Source organism: Spermophilus citellus, assembly GCF_964194105.1.
Source record: "Spermophilus citellus genome assembly, chromosome: 1".
NCBI classification, from domain to species: Eukaryota; Metazoa; Chordata; class Mammalia; order Rodentia; family Sciuridae; genus Spermophilus; species Spermophilus citellus.
This window is the reverse complement of record NC_138182.1, coordinates 223,173,657-223,191,955: the sequence shown is the minus strand read 5'-3', so window position 1 is coordinate 223,191,955 and position 18,299 is coordinate 223,173,657. Positions and strand designations below refer to the sequence as shown.

The following is an 18,299-nucleotide window of genomic DNA, read 5'->3' as shown; positions in this document are numbered from 1 at the left end:
TAATGAAACATTGTTTTCCATTAGTAATAATTGTATATCAGAGATAGAGAAGGGGAAGGGACTAATTCCCATTGGAGGTAGCTTAACAATGTCGTGTGTGTGTGTGTGTGTGTGTGTGTGTGTGTGTGTGTGTGTGTGTATTGCTGGGGATTGAACCCAGGGCCTTGTGCATGCAAGGCAAGCACTCTACCAACTGAGCTATATCCCCAGCCCAGAAACATCTTTATTGTACAGGAATAATAATAATTTATATCAAGTGATAATGCCTGACAAAATGTTTTAGCAAATTTTAAAGTTTTACTTAAAATCTTTTAAAAGACTTTAGAAGAAAACAAAGGTTAGTGTTTGAAACTTTAAAAACAGGAAATTAAAATAGATATATGTTCAGAAAACTAACAAACTTGTTGCTAAATTATTTTTATTGCATCTTATTTTAAAATACATAAATTGCTTCTAAATTTCAAGGGAATGTAAAACAGTATATGTATTACCAAATTACTATAGCACGTCACACAAAATTCCATCCCGTTCACAATTATAGTGAAGGAAATACTGACAACTCTACATTGTTGAGTTATGATCACTCACAAATTATCTTTGCCTTCATATTAATTTTATTTTGAAAAACCTAATATAATTTTTTAGGTTTAATGGTGGAACAATAATGATATTTAAGTCCATTAAGACTAAGGAGAATCCTACAACTTTAGTTTTTCGCCTGTAATTATATCAATGATAAAGTCACTTCTTGTGAAATCATGTCCCAGCTTTATTATATACAAAGTTTTACTAATATTTTAGTAAAATATTGGTAAATATTTTTTACTTTGTTTACAAGTATAATCTAAGTTTTGCTTTCTATCCATAAAAAAGGGAGACAGATACCACAGTGTGGAGAGAACAGTACCTAAGAGCTCTTCACAGTCATTTACTTTTCTTATTTGTATCATCTTCAAATAAGTACAAACTGTATTTAATTTAAGACAATGTACACTTTTGTACATTTGATCTTATTTTGTTTTTTATTTTTGTTTGGTTTTGGTACCAAGGATTGAACCCAGGAGCACTCAATCACTAAGCCACATCCCCAGCCCATTTTTTATTTTATTTTGGGACAGGGTCTCACTGAGTTGCCTAACACCTTGCTTTGGGTAAAACTGACTTTGAACTTGTGATCCTCCTGATAGTCTCCAAAGCTGCTGGGATAACAGGCATGAGCTACCACACCTGGCTTTATTTTGTTAAGTACAAATATTTTATATTTATTTTGGTAAGTTTGTTTTATGTCTTACTTAAACTGGTATGTAAAATTCCCAGTGAAGTTTAGTTTTTGAAATGACAGAAACATCCCTAAATCAGTTTTAAAGTAGTGACTATCTGAAACTTTAATAATAAACACAAATAGAGCAAACCCACCCAGATGTCATAACCTTATGTAAAATTATAGTTACACTGATTTAAACTCAATATACTAGAAAGTAATATTTCTGCATACATCCTTTAATGAGTATCTGCTGGAAACACAACTACATAGAGTGGCAGAAAAATCTCTAACAGAATAGAAGACACATGCAGTACCTCCAAAATGCATAAAGTCTAACAGCACCATGAGAACACATCATCTAAACATTAGAAGAATCTAAATACAATTAGTGCATAAAAGAGCCTATTTTTCATTACAATTATCAAACTGTTATCAAAATTTACCAGTATGAAAATAACTTCACCAACTTATATGTCTGTTGTGAACTCTCAAAAATATGATACCAGTTATTTATCAATATAGTACTGAATATCTAAGGATCATAAAACTGTAATGAGCAAAATAAGTTTTCAGTATTACATTTCAGTGTTAGATTTCAACAGCACTGGAATACTATAAAATTAACTATATCAAAGAGAATTTTAGGTAGCTTTAAATCTTTTAAAAATATCTATTATTTATTATTTGTAAGAAAAATACAAGTAAATTCTAGAGTTCCACTAAGTGGACACTATGAAGCAACCAAAAAATCCCTGGAGCAAGAGAGCAAAGCTTTCCTGCATACACATATGCTATCTAACAGGATATACCTACTTTATAGCTAATCTAAGACTATTATTTCAAAGGATGGTCTGGAGACTTCAGTGGGTCAATATATCAATCTCAAAAGGACTTTATCATTTAGGTTAAAAGTAATTTTTAAAGAAATAAACAATTTAGATGAAAATATCATTTCCCTAAAGAAATTAGTAAATGTTTTGACCTTGTGATTTATCTATTTTACATATTTTTAAACTTTTAAAAACATTTAGAGAAGTACACTCAAAAAGAAATAATTCAAAAAAAAAAGAAAGAATTCACTGAATCTTATTTGATGAAGGTATTTTTGCATAGTTATGACACTAACATAAAACAATACTATAGCACTTGACTAAGAAGTATTGAGCAGCTCATAACATATAAAATTTAGTTAAGCAGCAATATAATTAAAAATCAAAGAAAGTGGGGCTGGAAATATATCTCAATGGTAAAGTGCCTGCCTAGCATGCATGAGGCCCTGGGTTCAATCCCCAGAAGAGACACACACACACACACACACACACACACACGCACACACAAAGAAAGTAATACATGATTCGAGGTGACCTATAATGCCACTGAATGAGATAAACACAAAAAGTTGTAACAGCTTAGTACATAAATGTTTAAAAGTTAAAAACTAATTTTAAGAACTATGTGGATGAAATTAAATGTCTGGAAATTACTTTAAGAATGATACAGTGGTAGATGAATAGATGGTGGATGAGATGAAATAAGACTGGTCGTATTTTCATGCCAGTTAAAGTTGGGTGATATGTTCACGGGAGTTCACTGTTCTGTCTCATATGGTTAAAATTTTTGTAATAAAAGGTTATAATTAAAATTAAAAGTAAAAAATCCTGCTTATCTCTCTGCAGCTACGCAATAACAAAGCCTACAAAGAGTAAAGAACAAAAATAACCGCATTAATCACATCACCCAAAATTTCAGGGCTAAATGAAAATCAAGGTCTTCTTTTAGTATATTAATTAATGAATTAATGAGATTTAGGAATAAAATTTGAATTTTAAGAAGAGCACAAGTACCTACTATTGCAGTCATCAGTCAAATTGACAGGCTACATCACTCTTTCCATGTTTTGGTTTTTAAAAAATATATAGCTATCCTAGTTATTTTGCTCTTTATACTGCAGCAAAATAATATCAACTAGGAGAAAAATATTGGCAAAACTGTTTTTGATATTATTTTTTCAAACAAGTACTGAGGAAGGAATGAAAAATAATGTAAGCCTTAAAAACATAAGATTTTAATTGTCTTCTTTTGCCATGGGGAGATAAAAAAGAATATCCAATTTAAATACTTGGGAGTTTCGGATTTGAATAAAATTTTTTTCTAATATTTTTTGTCTCTAATTCATGAAACACTTATTTCTTTGCTGGGTATTTGACTTAAATATACTATTCACTGACTGACAGCACATATTAGGGTCAAAAGAGCTGAGCTGTCAACTCTCAGGTTTTACTAATAAACTATGTTATCTAGGACACTCACCTAAATGCTGAGATTTAATTTTCTCACAAGCCAAAATCACATACTTTTGAACTTGAACATTTTACACTGTAATCACACACACATGTATATATGTAGATATGCAGATTAGTAAAATAGTTTCTATTATTTTTTTCTTTTTCTTGTGGTGGGGATTGAACCCAGGGCCTTATGCATGATAGGCAAGTGCTCTATCACTGCGCTATATTTCCAGGCCACTTTTATTTTTTCCCCAAATTTTGAAATAGGGTCTCACTAAGTTAGAGCTTGATCTCAAATTTGCTATCCTACTGTCTCAGTCTCCCCAGTAGATAGGATTGCAGCCATGAGTCATGGACCACTGACCCAATTTTTACCTTTTTAAATTATTTTTTAGTTTTACTTGGACACAATACCTTTATTTTATTTATATTTATGTGGTGCTGAGGATCAAACCCAGAGCCTCGCACATGCTAGGCAAGCGCTCTACCACTGAGCCACAACACCAGTCCCCTAATTTTCACTCTTAATGTTACTATTACTCTCCTATTTTCTACTTGGTTTCATTTTCAGGACCCCATAAATAATGCATTAAATTGATTTCAAACTACCACAGTTTGGAAAATCCTGAATTACATCATCTTCGAGGGCTCTTCCTTTTATCTCTGACAGGCTAGGATTCTAATGTTAGCTGTAATATGATCTACCTCAGGTGGTAATCTGTTTTCAGTCAAGTAACTGGCTGAATATTTATTAATATAAAATTAAAACAAGTTCAGAGAATCAATCTTCTAAAAATCCTATAGTCAAGTATTCTTAATAAGAAAAACTTTTAAGATTATAATGCCTTTAACACAATCAGAGGTCTGTCAAGTATCTCCCTGGCTAATCTATAAATTCCCTAACTAAAGAAGCTGTATCTTCAAATCAAAGTGACTCCCAAGAACACAGTCAGTTAGATAAAGTCTAATTCCTCATAAGTAATGCCAAGTACAAGAACTAACAAAGTTTAGAAAACTTAGAAAATTTTAGGTATATAAGTTAGAAATAGCTTTTACAAATGTTTAAAGTTTTTATTTCTAATTGTCACAGTATTCAATGCAGATGTCTCAATTTAAAGAAATCAAGTACAATTATTTTAGTGCAGTTAAGTCTATTATATGGGTATGTTAAATATATTTTTATTAAAAGAAGGAAATGTAAAACATTGTAGTTTTGTTAAAAGACTATATATTTAACAAATCATAAAGTCTTCAGATTAGAGGAACTAAAAATTTTCCCATGTGTAATCATCTTTATAGTTATAAAAATGTTTATACTATAGCAGATAAAGCAAAAAATCCATTATCTCCAGAATACATGTTTAATATAAAATTATTAGCATTTTGAGCAACAAATGGGAACAGCTTCACAAATAGTTCTCCTCTCTACTCATTCCTAAAAAAACTATCTCATTTTTATTCTTTTTCACTCTGATCATCAGGTCTCTTAATGTTATACTCTATTATACTCAATCCTATGTCCCTAATATTTAACAAATTTCAATCAAAATTAAGATTCTTACAAATGAGTTTGAAATACCTCACTTCACAATTCTTTATATGCCAAAGAATGAGATTTTTAAAATAATGGAACCCCCAAAAACATATGCAATAAAAGAAGACTGTTTCCTTAATTTTAACCAAAGCTGAGTGAAAAGCATTCAAGGAAAGATATAAATTAACTTTAAGACAGATTACTGATAGATATTTGTTTTATATCTGCAATGCTACAATGTCATAGATTTCCTTATATTCTAAAAATACCACAGGATGACCAATAATCAATGTAACTGGTTTGGAACACATTTAGGACAAACTGTCTTTTTAGAGTACCAAATTGTTTTAAAATTCAGAAAAGCAAATGAAGTATTATCTCCTATTGGTGTCCAAACATAAATCTACTATGCTAGAAGTTTCTCCTCTTTCTTCCTTTGAAATCATGTGATGATATTACCTCTAAGACTAAGGTAAAGCCTAATTTCAGAATGGAAAATCTATTAAAAAAAAAATACAATTTAAGAGAAACCAGGCTAACAAAAGGGGCCTTTAAGGGGCTATGTTTTAAAACTAGAAGGGATTAACAGTATTTTGTTTCACTGAAAAACAATTTCTCTGTAACTAGCTTAATACTCCTTTTTCTTTTTCAAAAATATTTTTTAGTTGTCGATAGACTTTTATTTTACTTATTTGTATGTGGTGCTAAGAATCGAACCTAGTGCCTCACACATGCTAGGCAAGTGCACCTCCACTGAGCTACAACCCCAGCCCAATACTCCTTTTTCTACACAGGTAAGGAAATATTTACTCTGACCCATCCAGGCAACTATAAACAATACATTAAAAGAAGTCTGTCCTGGAGTTTTTCACTCAGAGTCTATGAGCTCTGAAGTAATTTCAGAGTTCTGAAACCAAATAAACTTCCATATTTACACATTTTACTTAATCATGATTGGTGAATTGAATCTGTACCTATGTGAAAATGGCAATGCATTCTGAGTTGGTTCAGCCCTTGGCTCTGAGTTCTGTGTCACATCAGGTGTTCTTTCATCATCTGTCCCATTGATACTTTCAGGTGTTAAAGGAGACTGAAGATCCCCGCCTGCTGATTCCTTAAGGAAAGGGATGGAGGAAGGAGGGGGGAAAAAAAAGGAGTTATACTTTTGTTCAAGTACACATATCATATTAAAGTTAAAACTGACTGTGATGTAGCCTTTTTATAAACCAAATTTCCACTGAAATTTCAAGTCTTAAAGTTGAAAGTGAATTTTTGAAGCAAAGCAACTCATAAGAAAACTCACTGAAACACAATACAATTTAGAAATGTAAACAATTAGAAATGTAGTTTCAAAGAAATGAAAAACTTTTGGTTTATTGTAAGTAAAAAAAAAAAGATACAAAAAATTACTTCCGAAAAAAATGGCACAAAAATGCAAGGAGATATGATTTTATTTTGGAGGAAGAAGCAGGCAATAGGAGGGGTTGAGGAAAAGAAGAGAAGAGAAGTGGGGAAGGCAAAGGGGAGAATGAAATTTGCAATAAATTTAAAATTTTCTTATCTTCCCTGTTTTTCAATTCCTACAAAGCTATTTAGAAAAGCAACCAGAAATACCTCTATAATGAATCATGCAAGATATTAATACATTTCAGCTTTTTAAATTGGTGTTCATAACAGAATTATTTTTTGTCATAAGTTGTCTTTTTTTTTTTACTTTTTTTTTTTAAAGAGAGAGTGAGAGAGAGGGGGGACAGAGAGAGAGAGAGAGAGAGAGAGAGAGAGAGAGAGAGAGAGAGAGAATTTTAACATTTATTTATTTTTTCTTAGTTTTCGGCGGACACAACATCTTCGTTTGTATGTGGTGCTGAGGATCGAACCCGGGCCGCATGCACGCTAGGCGAGCGCGCTACCACTTGAGCCACATCCCCAGCCCCCTTTTTTTTTTACTTTTAATCAAGATTTGTCTGTCAAAGTAAATTTATCACTTTGGAAAATAAATTATGAAGCTCAATTTGACAATCTTATGTCTGCTATCATCCAATTACTCAAAGTTGTTATTAGAAACCAGAATGAAGGATAATTTGATAAACCTGTTAACCAGAAGTAGGCCCTAGCACCAGGCTGTTAAAGAGCAGTTTGGGGAACCTCTTATGATACCTGGGCAGTACTGAAATACTCAACTGAAATACTCATCTATAGTGAGGTAGAAAATGAAAACTTAATTGTCTAACAGAGTGGTTAGATATGATCATAATCTGCCAATTTGAAAGAAATAAAAAAATTAGATATTATCAATATAGGAAAATGCTAATAATCAGAAAAATGAGAATATAAAGCAGTATCTAGGTTATGATAACCCATATACTTTAAAAATGTACACAAACAGCTAAAAACATGCAAAAAATATTAATTGTGATAAATTTTTCTTTTATGGGACTTCTGGCTTACTATTACTATGTGATTTCTGTTTAATATTTAAATAAACTATAAATTAGACAAGCTATCAATGATGAAAAAGAATTTTTTCTTTTTTTGAGACAGGGTCTCACTATGTGGCTAGGGTGATGCTCCCTGTCCTGAGCCTCCCAAGTGCTCGACTTCAGGTGAGCACCACCAGGCAAAGCAAAAGAACAGTTTCTTAATTTCACTTTATCATTTATCCATTTTTCAATTATTAATGGAATATCTATTTAACCTTCAATGTTATTCTTTATTAAATCTTTCTCCTAAATTATTTTTGTTTCCATTAACTAACAGACCATGAGAGAATAAAGTCTACAGTATAGTATGACAACATTAAATTGCTTTACAACAAAGTCAAATCATTTTGGATGAATAATAGGAACAATATCCACAAAGTGACTACACTTCTTGGTCAGTCATGGGCCATATTAATTAGTCAGAGAAAGCTTAAGCAGTCAGTAAAAAACATGAGATTATCATCTTTGGTATTAATAAGTCAGGTCTGCCCCCCAATCCCCCCTCCCCCTGCCAGACAGGTCAAAGCAAACTAAGTCAATCAAGGTTGGCTGTCTTAACTTACTAAACAGTTAAGTTGGCCATGATTTTATTTAATAGAAATGATAATACAAACAAATTACCTTGTTAAACTAAAAGGGCATCCCTAGGATTAGCAATTAAGGGATTTAAGAATTTTCCAGAAGCAATGGAAAAGAACAAGGAGGACGAAAGGAGATTAGGATTGAGAGAGAGGGACAGGAGCAACATTTTTACCTCCTTCTGGGGTAAATACTCCTGTTTCTACAGGATAAAATAAACAGAATGGAATTGAAGCAGGGGAACTGGGAAGGCTATGAATATTGATGCTGCAGAAGTAGGATGACCACTGTCAGAGGCAAATTAAAGTGAGAAAGAAGGGGAAGATGAAAGGGATAGAGATTACAATAATTTCAACATGTCAATGCAGCAGACTTTTCTTCAGAGAACTAGAATATTAACTATTGTTAACTAAAGAGATATTTAGTTATCCTAGATAATTATGCCTAAAATGAAAAACAAAAAGTCTACTCAAAGCATAGTTTAAAAAAAAAGTTAATATGCGCCCATGGGAACAAGAAAAGGCTCCATAAAAGCATAACAGGAAAATAAAAACCCCTTTCTTTCCAACTATACAAAAGTAGTCTATGAATAGCCAAGTGTTTTGTGAAAACTTCTAGACATTGTGTATATGCTGAAAATAGCCCTGTGAAATTTGTTTTTTAATTTAACATATTCTAAATATCTAGTTCTTTTTCTATCTAAAGTTTGTGCTAATTTTCTGAATAATCAACTTTCGTTATTCTTTTAAAAAATACTCTACTCTGTCCACAAACCGCATTTTATATCTTTGAGTTAAAAGTTAAAATAAAAAACTTGAGGTTTATAATTATTAGAGTACAAAATTTGTGGAAAAAAGGATAACTGCTCTTTCGGAAGAAATTCTTAAGCTAATACGGCTGATATTTACATGATATCAATTAAAATGTTTGATATACACACACACACACATGTACACATGTGTCTGTATTCATGTCTATATGTATATATAAACCAACACTGATAATTGAAAAATGCAAAAAAAGTAAATGTAAACAAAAAGAGATCTAATGTAATGAGGCCTCTATTATCTTTATATCTTATTTTGAGAAAATAAAACCACTCATGTCTCACTTTGCTTCTCACAGTTTCTGGGAAACTCTCCCCATACTTCCTACCAAAACAAATAATCTACAATCATAAAAAGAAAAATGATAGTCAAAATAAAGACAAATGTATTTTTGGAAATTAAAATCTGAGTGAATATTAAGAAGGTTAACTGACATGTCCAGATCATTTAAAAAAAAATTAAAAAGCCCAAGTGTAGATATAAAAGTCAAGAAATGATTGTTAAGAATTCTTTTTCATTATCAATTTATGAAATGGCAAGAAAGAAAAAAATAAAAAACTAAGAATATTCTAAATCATGTGAAAAAGAAACTAATGTGTCCAGCACTCTGGGACCAGTCTTCAGGGTGTTATGATGACCAACTCTGGGAGATGGAGTAGTGGGGACCTGGGGCATCATTGTCCTTCCTCCCTAGACAGACCCAGTACCACTATCACCTTCTCTTTAATCCAAACAAAGCCTGAAATTAAAATTCCTGTTCAAGTTTTCTCCTTTTTGACTTAAGTAAGACAGGGTTGGCTGGGCATGAAGGCACATACTTTGGGCAAGATCTTGTCTCAAGAAACAAAAAAGAGGGCTATAGATGTAGCTCAGTGATAGAGCACTTGCCTGGCATGTATGAGGCCTTGGGATTCAATCCCCAGTATCACTTAAAACAAAAACAAAAACAGTAAACAGGGTCCTTTATCATTTAACATTCATGGAAGACCCATTCCACTCCAGTTTTTCATACCTGAATGAAGATGAGAACCCCAGTCTTTCCTAATCAGAGGCTCTGACAGGAAAAACTGGAAGAGGAGCTAGCAATTTTTGAGATTCCTTGCCAGTAGAGATAGAGCCAAGAGACCAGAAGAGCAAACAGACACATAAAGGAAGATGGGGCCAAGACCTCAAGATGTATTTCCTAACCCTCTGTTGTAAATTATTCCCTATACTTAGTCACCATCTACAGTCACGATTTTTTTAAATCCCATTTTAATATCCACAGAGGTATTGCAGAGCTGGGGATGTATCTCAGTGGTTGTGCACTGGCTAGTATGCATTAAGACCTGTGTTCAATCCCTATCACTGTGAAAATCAATCAATCAATCAATCAATCTGACTCTCTAGATTAACCCATGCTCTTCCTTTCCTATTGTACAGCATACCAACTAAACGATGATGGTCAGGGCTATAGGGTTAATCTCCACTCTGTTTATGAATTTTGTACCCACCTGTTCCACTAAATGCTTAACAAAAAGCAAACTTCATTTGTTCCAAACCAATTTATGGCAACCGAATTTAGAAACCATATATAATAGCATGTGTTATTATAATAAACAACTGGCAGAAAAAATGACAAAAACTGACATTCATATGTAGTTACATCAAGATACTGAATAAAAATTACATTATTAGATTTAAATTTACAAATTTTGAAATAAGAATCTTTTTTTTTAACTTTCTCATATTAGCTGACTTTTTAAATTAACAGATTATTAACTGGTTTTGGTTCCAACAGGTGAGAGAGCTTATGCTCCTGTCCTCCTATCCCATTCTCTTTCTACCTGCTCTTCAAACTCATCAAGACTTCTTACAGTCTCTTCAACCTCTGCTATAATGGTCCCTTTTCAGGCTCATCGCAGCTTTAACTCTCTATATACTAAGTCAAGTGTATAATCCTAGCTCAAGAGTCTAAGAATGGGGAATTGGCTAACTTCTCTAAGTGCCAGACTCCTTTCATCTATCTCAAGGCTTTAGGGAGGTGGAATGGTTACCTACAGCACTATTTTTCTCAAAGATGGTCCCCAGACCAAAAGCATATGCATCCTCTGAGAAAAGGTATCAAAAAGGCAAATACTTGGGCCCCATATCAGACCTACTAAATAAACAACATTGTGAGTGGGACTCAGCAATTTGTATTTTAACAAGTCTTCCAGGAAATTTTGATTCAGGATTTATACGATTAAGGTAAATGTCTTTTCTAGATAACTGTTATGTGCCAGATACTATTTTATTCCTTTATATCATTATCCTCACCTTTACAACCACATCATCAAGAACAGTTGTACATATTTCTTGAGCATTCATTTAATATATACTAAGCATTTTCTGATCCCCATTTAATTCTCACAATAACTCTAAGAAGGATATGTCATTCATATTTACATTTTATAGACCAAAAAAAAAAAAACCCTAAAAACAGCAACTTGTCTAAGTTCATAAAGTAGTAATGATTGGAGCCAAGATTCATACTTAGAATGAATGGCCTACAGCCCACATTATTAATCATGACCTGACACTGTCGTTATCATATTTTTCTTCACATCAATTCTGTAAAATAAGTAACACTCATTTTACAGATGTGTAAACACACTAGGTTAAACAACTTTCCCAAGATCATAAAGTGACAGAAAAAGGACACATGTCTTCTTCTGACTCAAATATTCATACTCTCAGAGGTCGAAGTGGCACACTCCTGTAATCCCATTGTCTTGGGAAGCTGACGCAGGAGGATCACAAGTTCAAAGCCAGCCTCAGCAAAAGCAAGGCACTAAGCAACTCAGTGAGATCCTGTCTCTAAATAAAATATAAAACAGTGCTAGGGATGTAGCTCCATGGTTGTATGCCCCTGGGTTCAATCCCCACTACCAAAACAAACAAACAAAAAAAATGTATACTCTTAAGCAGTGTGTTACCCTCAAACCAAACAAAAGCTATGACCACTTGTTTATTATCATCCATTATTCCACTTAATCACTTATTGATTATCCTATTTAACTTCCTTTTTGCTGAATCCGTAAGTCTATTTTTCAGGCAAAATATTAATGAAAAAGACTGGGTAAAACAGTAAATCAGGTAGGGCAAGAATTGCTGGGGGCCATATGATTCACACAAGACAAATATTACAAATTGTCACAAAAGGAGTAAAGGTAGCATTGTGGTTTGGATTTTATAGGCCCATAGGCTAAATGCTTGGTTAACAGCATGTTGCAGGTGGTAGAACCTTTAGCAGTTGAGGCAGAGTAGAAAGAAGTTAGGTCATTGGAGGCATGCCTTGCAAAGGATACTGGGACTCCAATTACTACTTCTCTTTCTTTGCTTTCTGCATGCCACGAGGGGAACAGTTTGCTCCACAATGATGCACTGTGTTGACACAGGGTCAAATGATCATACACTACTAACACCTCTGAAAACTGGAACCAAAATAAATTTATCCCCTTTTAAGTTGTTTAAGTCAGATATTTTGCCACGGTGAAGGAAAACTGACGAACACAGGAAGAAAACAGAAATTAAACTTTTTGTTCTTACTATTCCTCTGGCTAGGAATACATTAAATCAATGATAAAATTTCAATGTTTTGTAAAGATAAATTAAGGTCTGTATATTTTGGCTCTCAAATGTTGATGAACTTAAGATATTCTTTATTCTTTTATATTTCACAGAATTTCCCAAATATAAGCATCTTCGATACTCCCTTTGATTAAAAAAATCTGTCTACCATTAGATATTAACTAAAAAAGTACATTTCTATATCCACTTTGGAAATTAATTTTGCTATTTCCACAAATTTTGATCTGGCATAAAGGGCACCATCTGAAATGAACAAGGTTCATAAACAAAAACAGAAATGAATACTACCTGTGACGGTGTACTGGTAAGTTCCATCTTCTCTTGTGATTTCTCCTTTGCCAGGCGAGCAGCTTCTTTAAATTCCTGAAACTTTTCTGCAAACTGAATGTATAAAGACTGTATACATTAGCCAAACTCACAGTGCCCAATTTTACTGTATTTGTCTTTCATTTTCTGAATAATTAACATACAAACACTGTAGCCTTCAAAGCAATTATAGCTTATAATATGAAAAAGAAGCCCTACAGCAAACATTCATTGTGTATAACATACTTAGACAAATTTTCATTCAAAAGCATCACTACATAATGAAGTTAGAATGTGGTGTCAGCTAGCTTATCTATATACCTCCTTGGTTGCTCAAAAATAATGTACTAAAACTAGTAAAAATAGCATACTAGGGGCTGGGTTTGTGGCTCAGTGGTAGAGCAACTGCCTCACATGTGTGGGGTACTGGGTTCGATCCTCGATACCACATGGAAATTAATGAATAAAATAGGAGTGTTGCGTCCATCTACAACTAAAAAAAAAAATAGCATATTACATTGTTTATCACTGAGAAAATTGAATTTCTTAAGTACTTACTTATAAAAATCACAGTACTAAAAAATGCTTTTAATTAAGTCATTTTATTTTCAATGTTATAAATAGTAACGTTTACTATTATCACTAACTGACAAATAAAAATTCATTTCCAAATATTTCTAAGCAACTGAGGTACACCACCAGAAAAAGATAATACACTCTACATAGGTCTTTTAGATTGGTAATTTCAAGACAAAAATTTCTGTTCATAAAATACTAATTCTTAGAAACCTACAGAAAACCATAAAACATCATGCCTACAAATAGTACCCATTTTAAATGTTTGTGAAGTGAGGCTAATATATTACTATTATCAGAGAGTAACAAAACAACTAAATTTAAAACCTAAATTGTCTGTGTAACTTTAAATACCTGTTAGAGTTTCCCATAAAAATATGAAATTATAGCTTTCTTCACAGGCTCACACAAGCAAGCCCTGATTTCAGTTCCGTTTTGGGAAGGAAAGTTTTGGGAGGAAAGGCCTGATCTGCCCTGAGAGATTGAGGAGAGTCAAAATTTAATTCATTAAAGGAAAAAGTGATTCTTTTGTAAAATCTATAATCTTTGTGACTCAGTGTTAAACATAAACAAGATGTTCCAACTGTTGGATTTAAATAGGCTTTAAAATGAGGTAGACTAAGTTCTATTAGCTATATTTTAAAAAATCTCTATATTTTATGATATGTCATCATCACAACTTTCCCTTCTTATTTTAACCTTGTCACCTCCACATCCAGGGGGATAGACCAAGGAACTGAATATGTGCTACTATACTTCTCTAATGAAACAGAATATCCTCTTACATGAAAAAAAAATTTAATACAAAGCTAAAGTCTAAACATTGGTGGAAATGAAAGAAAAACAATTTAAATTAAATTAAATTCTCTTTATATAATCATGGTTTCTCTTCTGCTAATTTAACATTGCAAAATATTTTATGTTTAAAATCCTTTCAACTTCATAAATACTATGGCTTATTTTTAATATCTTTAGTTTTCAGCAAAAGAAAAACATGATGGCTTTAGTTGCCATAACAACAAATACAACTTAAGTAAGCCGGCTAATGATCCAAGTATAGCTGGAATTCTGCTCACATCAGTCAACCTTAGGCGACCATACATTTCTTCCAATCATGAAGCTTCCCTTTGTTTTGAGAGGCCTTATCTACAATTGTCTTCAGAGCATTCTCCAAACCCTTGTAATGCTTTGACTCACTCATGGTTTTTTAATAAAACAAACCAGAATATTTATATGCTTGCTTCATTTATCTAAGTGATTATAAATTCCTTTGAGTTCCCTACAGTTTGAAAAGCACCGAAATTAATCTTCAAGGTAGCTTGGAAAATAAATCATAATTTTTGTCTGAATCTGTAGATCAACACATTCACAAGATGCTGATCTTAACACTCTTTGAGCTACAAATCCAGTGCATAAATGAATCAGACTTGCCTCCAGAAGCTTAAGGGATGTTTCTCAATATTCAATCTACCTTAAAATAACAGGGTTCACACTAGTAATAATTGGTTAAAAGTATTAGCTAACTTTTTTTTTTTTAAGAGAGAGAGAGAGAGAGAGAGAGAGAGAGAGAGAGAGAGGGAGAGAGGAGAGAGAGAATTTTTTAATATTTATTTTTCAGTTTTCGGTGGACACATCTTTATTTTTTTTATTTTTATGTGGTGCTGAGGATCGAACCCAGCGCCCCGTGCATACCAGGCGAGCTCGTTACCGCTTGAGTCCCCAGCCCAGTATTAGCTAACTTTAATGAGAAAAAAAATCTTAAAAAATAAAAGCCATTCTCAGACAAAAATACCAAATAAGAGAAGTGATTGACAGAATTTAATAAACTATTCCTTTACTATATTAGCTAGCTGCTCAGTAATTCGAAAGATGTAACAAAGAACTCATCATCAAAATTACTTAGGCCTGGGGGGGGGGGGTTGTGGCTCAGGAGTAGAGTGCTTGCCTAGCATATGCGAGGCCCGGTTGAGCTTCAGCACCACATAAAAATAAATAAATAAGTAAAGGTACTGTGTCCAACTACAACTAAAAAATTAATATTTAAAAAAATTACTTAGGCCTAAAAATCATCTTGTGCAAGTTTACTTGAGAAATCGATCCACAATTTAGTTCTTGTACTATAAAATCAAGAAATTCAACAAGTGGAATATTTTTTTGGGCGGGGAGGGGAGTGAAGTATGTGTGTTATTTTCAGCTCCAGGTTTTAATAGACAGTTCCAAAAGAAAAGTTCTAAAAAGGTTCTGAGTAACAACAAATGTGTTAGAATAAACATGATTTTCCAAAGGGATTGTTGATGGAAGGGCAATGCTCCATGTTATGTTGAGATACTTTGAATCTAAAACTCATACCTGTACTACACTTCCAGAAATATATTTCTGGAATAAGGCATGTGTAAGAGAAACAAAACCATAAACCCTTATTTGTTTTAATCATTGTACAGAGAATGACTAATAATCACAAAGGCAAAAGTTAAAATAGTCTTAAAATTGAGCTTCAAACTATAATTAATACACCTGAAAACATTAGTGTTAAGTAAGAAATGTCTATAACTAAAGGAGAACAAAATAGATTATTTCAACTATTGAACTATGTATAATATTAACTAAAGTATAAGCTTTTCTAAAAGCTCATTTTAAAAAATATGAACGATATCTGCAATAAATTGCTTAAGGTAATTTTTTTTAATGTTGATGAACCTTTATTTTATTCATTTATTTATATACGGTGCTAATAAGAATTGAACCCAGTGCCTCACACATGCTAAGCAAGTGCTCTACCACTGCGCCACAACCCCAGCCCCTTAAGGTAAATATTAACAGTGTCCATCTACAAGAGCCTGTTCACTCTGCACTTGCACAATTTTAATTCTCAAGTCATCAGAATCTGTCTACACCAAATCATACACAAAATGTTTCAAACATGGTGTTATCTTTTTAACAGAATACTTCAAACACAGCAGTTTTATCATAAATCTTTAGGTCTGGTGGGTGCAAAATTTGGAAAGCAGAGTAAAATTCATCTTCTTGATCATCTTAATATCCTGAGATTGTTTCCTTTTCCTTATATATTCTTTCTGTATAACATCCATAAGAACTCTAGGTGCTACTGGTATGAACACGGCATGGCTTCTGCTTATAGCAAGACCAACTGCTTTATTTCCAGTAGTTAGTCTGGTGATGTTTCATGTTTTATTGGCTGTTCTGGCCAAAGTAATTCACTTGGTTAGTATTACCCAAGTCCTCATGTGACCACTGGATCCCACTCTGTATTGCATCAGAGAGTTCAGAGTACTCTACACTCAGATAAAGCACAATTTTTCCTGAACTCAAAAATTTATATGTGCCTATTATCATATAAAAAGCTGAAATCTATATCACTATCAGCTTCAGTTTTCACCATTCAGAAGAGGCTGGTGTCTACCCTACCTTATCTTATCTCCATCTGAGAATGCAAATCTTTGAGCAAAATGCCTCTGAAATATTAATCCTCATCTTTTATTTCCTATTATACAGATAATTAACCACACAAATTCTCTTAACAAATGATAGCTATTTTTAATGTGTACAATAAAGTTTCCAAGTGAAAGAAGAATCCAGGGACTAGGGTTGTGGCTTAGCGGTAGAGTGCTCGCTTTGCACGTGTGAGACCCTGGGTGCGATCCTCAGCACCACATAAAAATAAACAAACAAAATAAAGACATTGTGTCCATGTATAACTAAATAAATATTTTAAAAAAGAAAGAAAAATCCAATGATTTTTTATTAGTTCTTTTTAGATATACATGACAGTAGAGTGTATTTTGATATTTTATACATACATGGAGTATAACTTATTCTACTTAAGATCCCATTCTTGTGGTCAATGATCTCTTCTTGCTGTAAAGTCACTACAGTTGTTCCAAGACTATTAAAAAAATTTCTCCTATATTTTATACTCTCCATTTGCTAATATATAGTGAAGATGTGAATGGAAGATGATTTTCACTCAGATCTTATACTTTAACTTACTTTTGAAAGATGATGCTCAGAAGAGAATCCCAATCCATAAACAGTGTTTGCCCGGCTATCGGCCCACTGGCCAAACTTCTGAGATGTTTTAGTAAATGTCATGTTTGGAGTGATGGTACTATTTATTATTGCCTGAAAAATAAAACAAGCAGCCAAAAATTGGCAAACAGGCATTTAAACACAGGAACATTTAGTTACATAAAAATTTAGAATTACTTGTAAGTCTCAATGTTAAATATATAAAGATAGTTGTAGAACTAGTTTCCAGCATTGTAAATGACAATGCGGAAACATGGTACCTAATATAATATAAATATAATGGCATCTGTCGATCAAAAATTTTAACATCTTATATTCAAAATAAATTTTCCTATAATCTAAAAAATATCAAAGAGTTTCTTCCCTTTAAATAGTTAGGATCAATATTTATTAATTTTGGATGATATTCATTGGAAATAGGCCTTTAGACATAATAGTAGTTAAATATTTAAAAGGAAGGTCCCACTCTATAAAAAAACTTTCAAAAATGAATATACCGATAAAAAAAAAGCCCAGGCAGTGATGCATGCCTAAAATCCCAGCAATTCAGGAGACTGCAGCAGAAAGATTACAAGTTCAAGATGATCTTCAGCAACTTATCAAGGCCCTAAGCAATTTAGTAAGACCCTGTTTCCAAATAAAAAAATAAAAAGGACTGAGGATGTGGCTCAATGATTAAGTACCCTTGGATTCAAACACACATACCAAAAAAGGAAAAGAAAATACAGAAGAAAAAAATAATGCTTATTTTTCTAAAATCCATAATCAAGGGTTTCTCAAAGCTGA

General features: G+C 32.7%; 1 protein-coding gene across 1 annotated transcript in view; it reads right to left on the bottom strand.

Annotated features, from left to right (window-relative positions):
- Positions 1-18,299, bottom strand: part of HOMER1 (homer scaffold protein 1) — a 134,148-nt gene that overhangs the window by 62,173 nt on the left and 53,676 nt on the right. The window contains exons 3-5 of the mRNA XM_081284742.1: positions 17,475-17,606; positions 12,873-12,965; positions 6,061-6,200 (exon numbers count right to left, since the gene is read on the bottom strand). Coding sequence (XP_081140868.1) covers positions 6,061-6,200; positions 12,873-12,965; positions 17,475-17,606 — 365 coding nt within the window. The remainder of the gene's footprint in view (positions 1-6,060; positions 6,201-12,872; positions 12,966-17,474; positions 17,607-18,299) is intronic.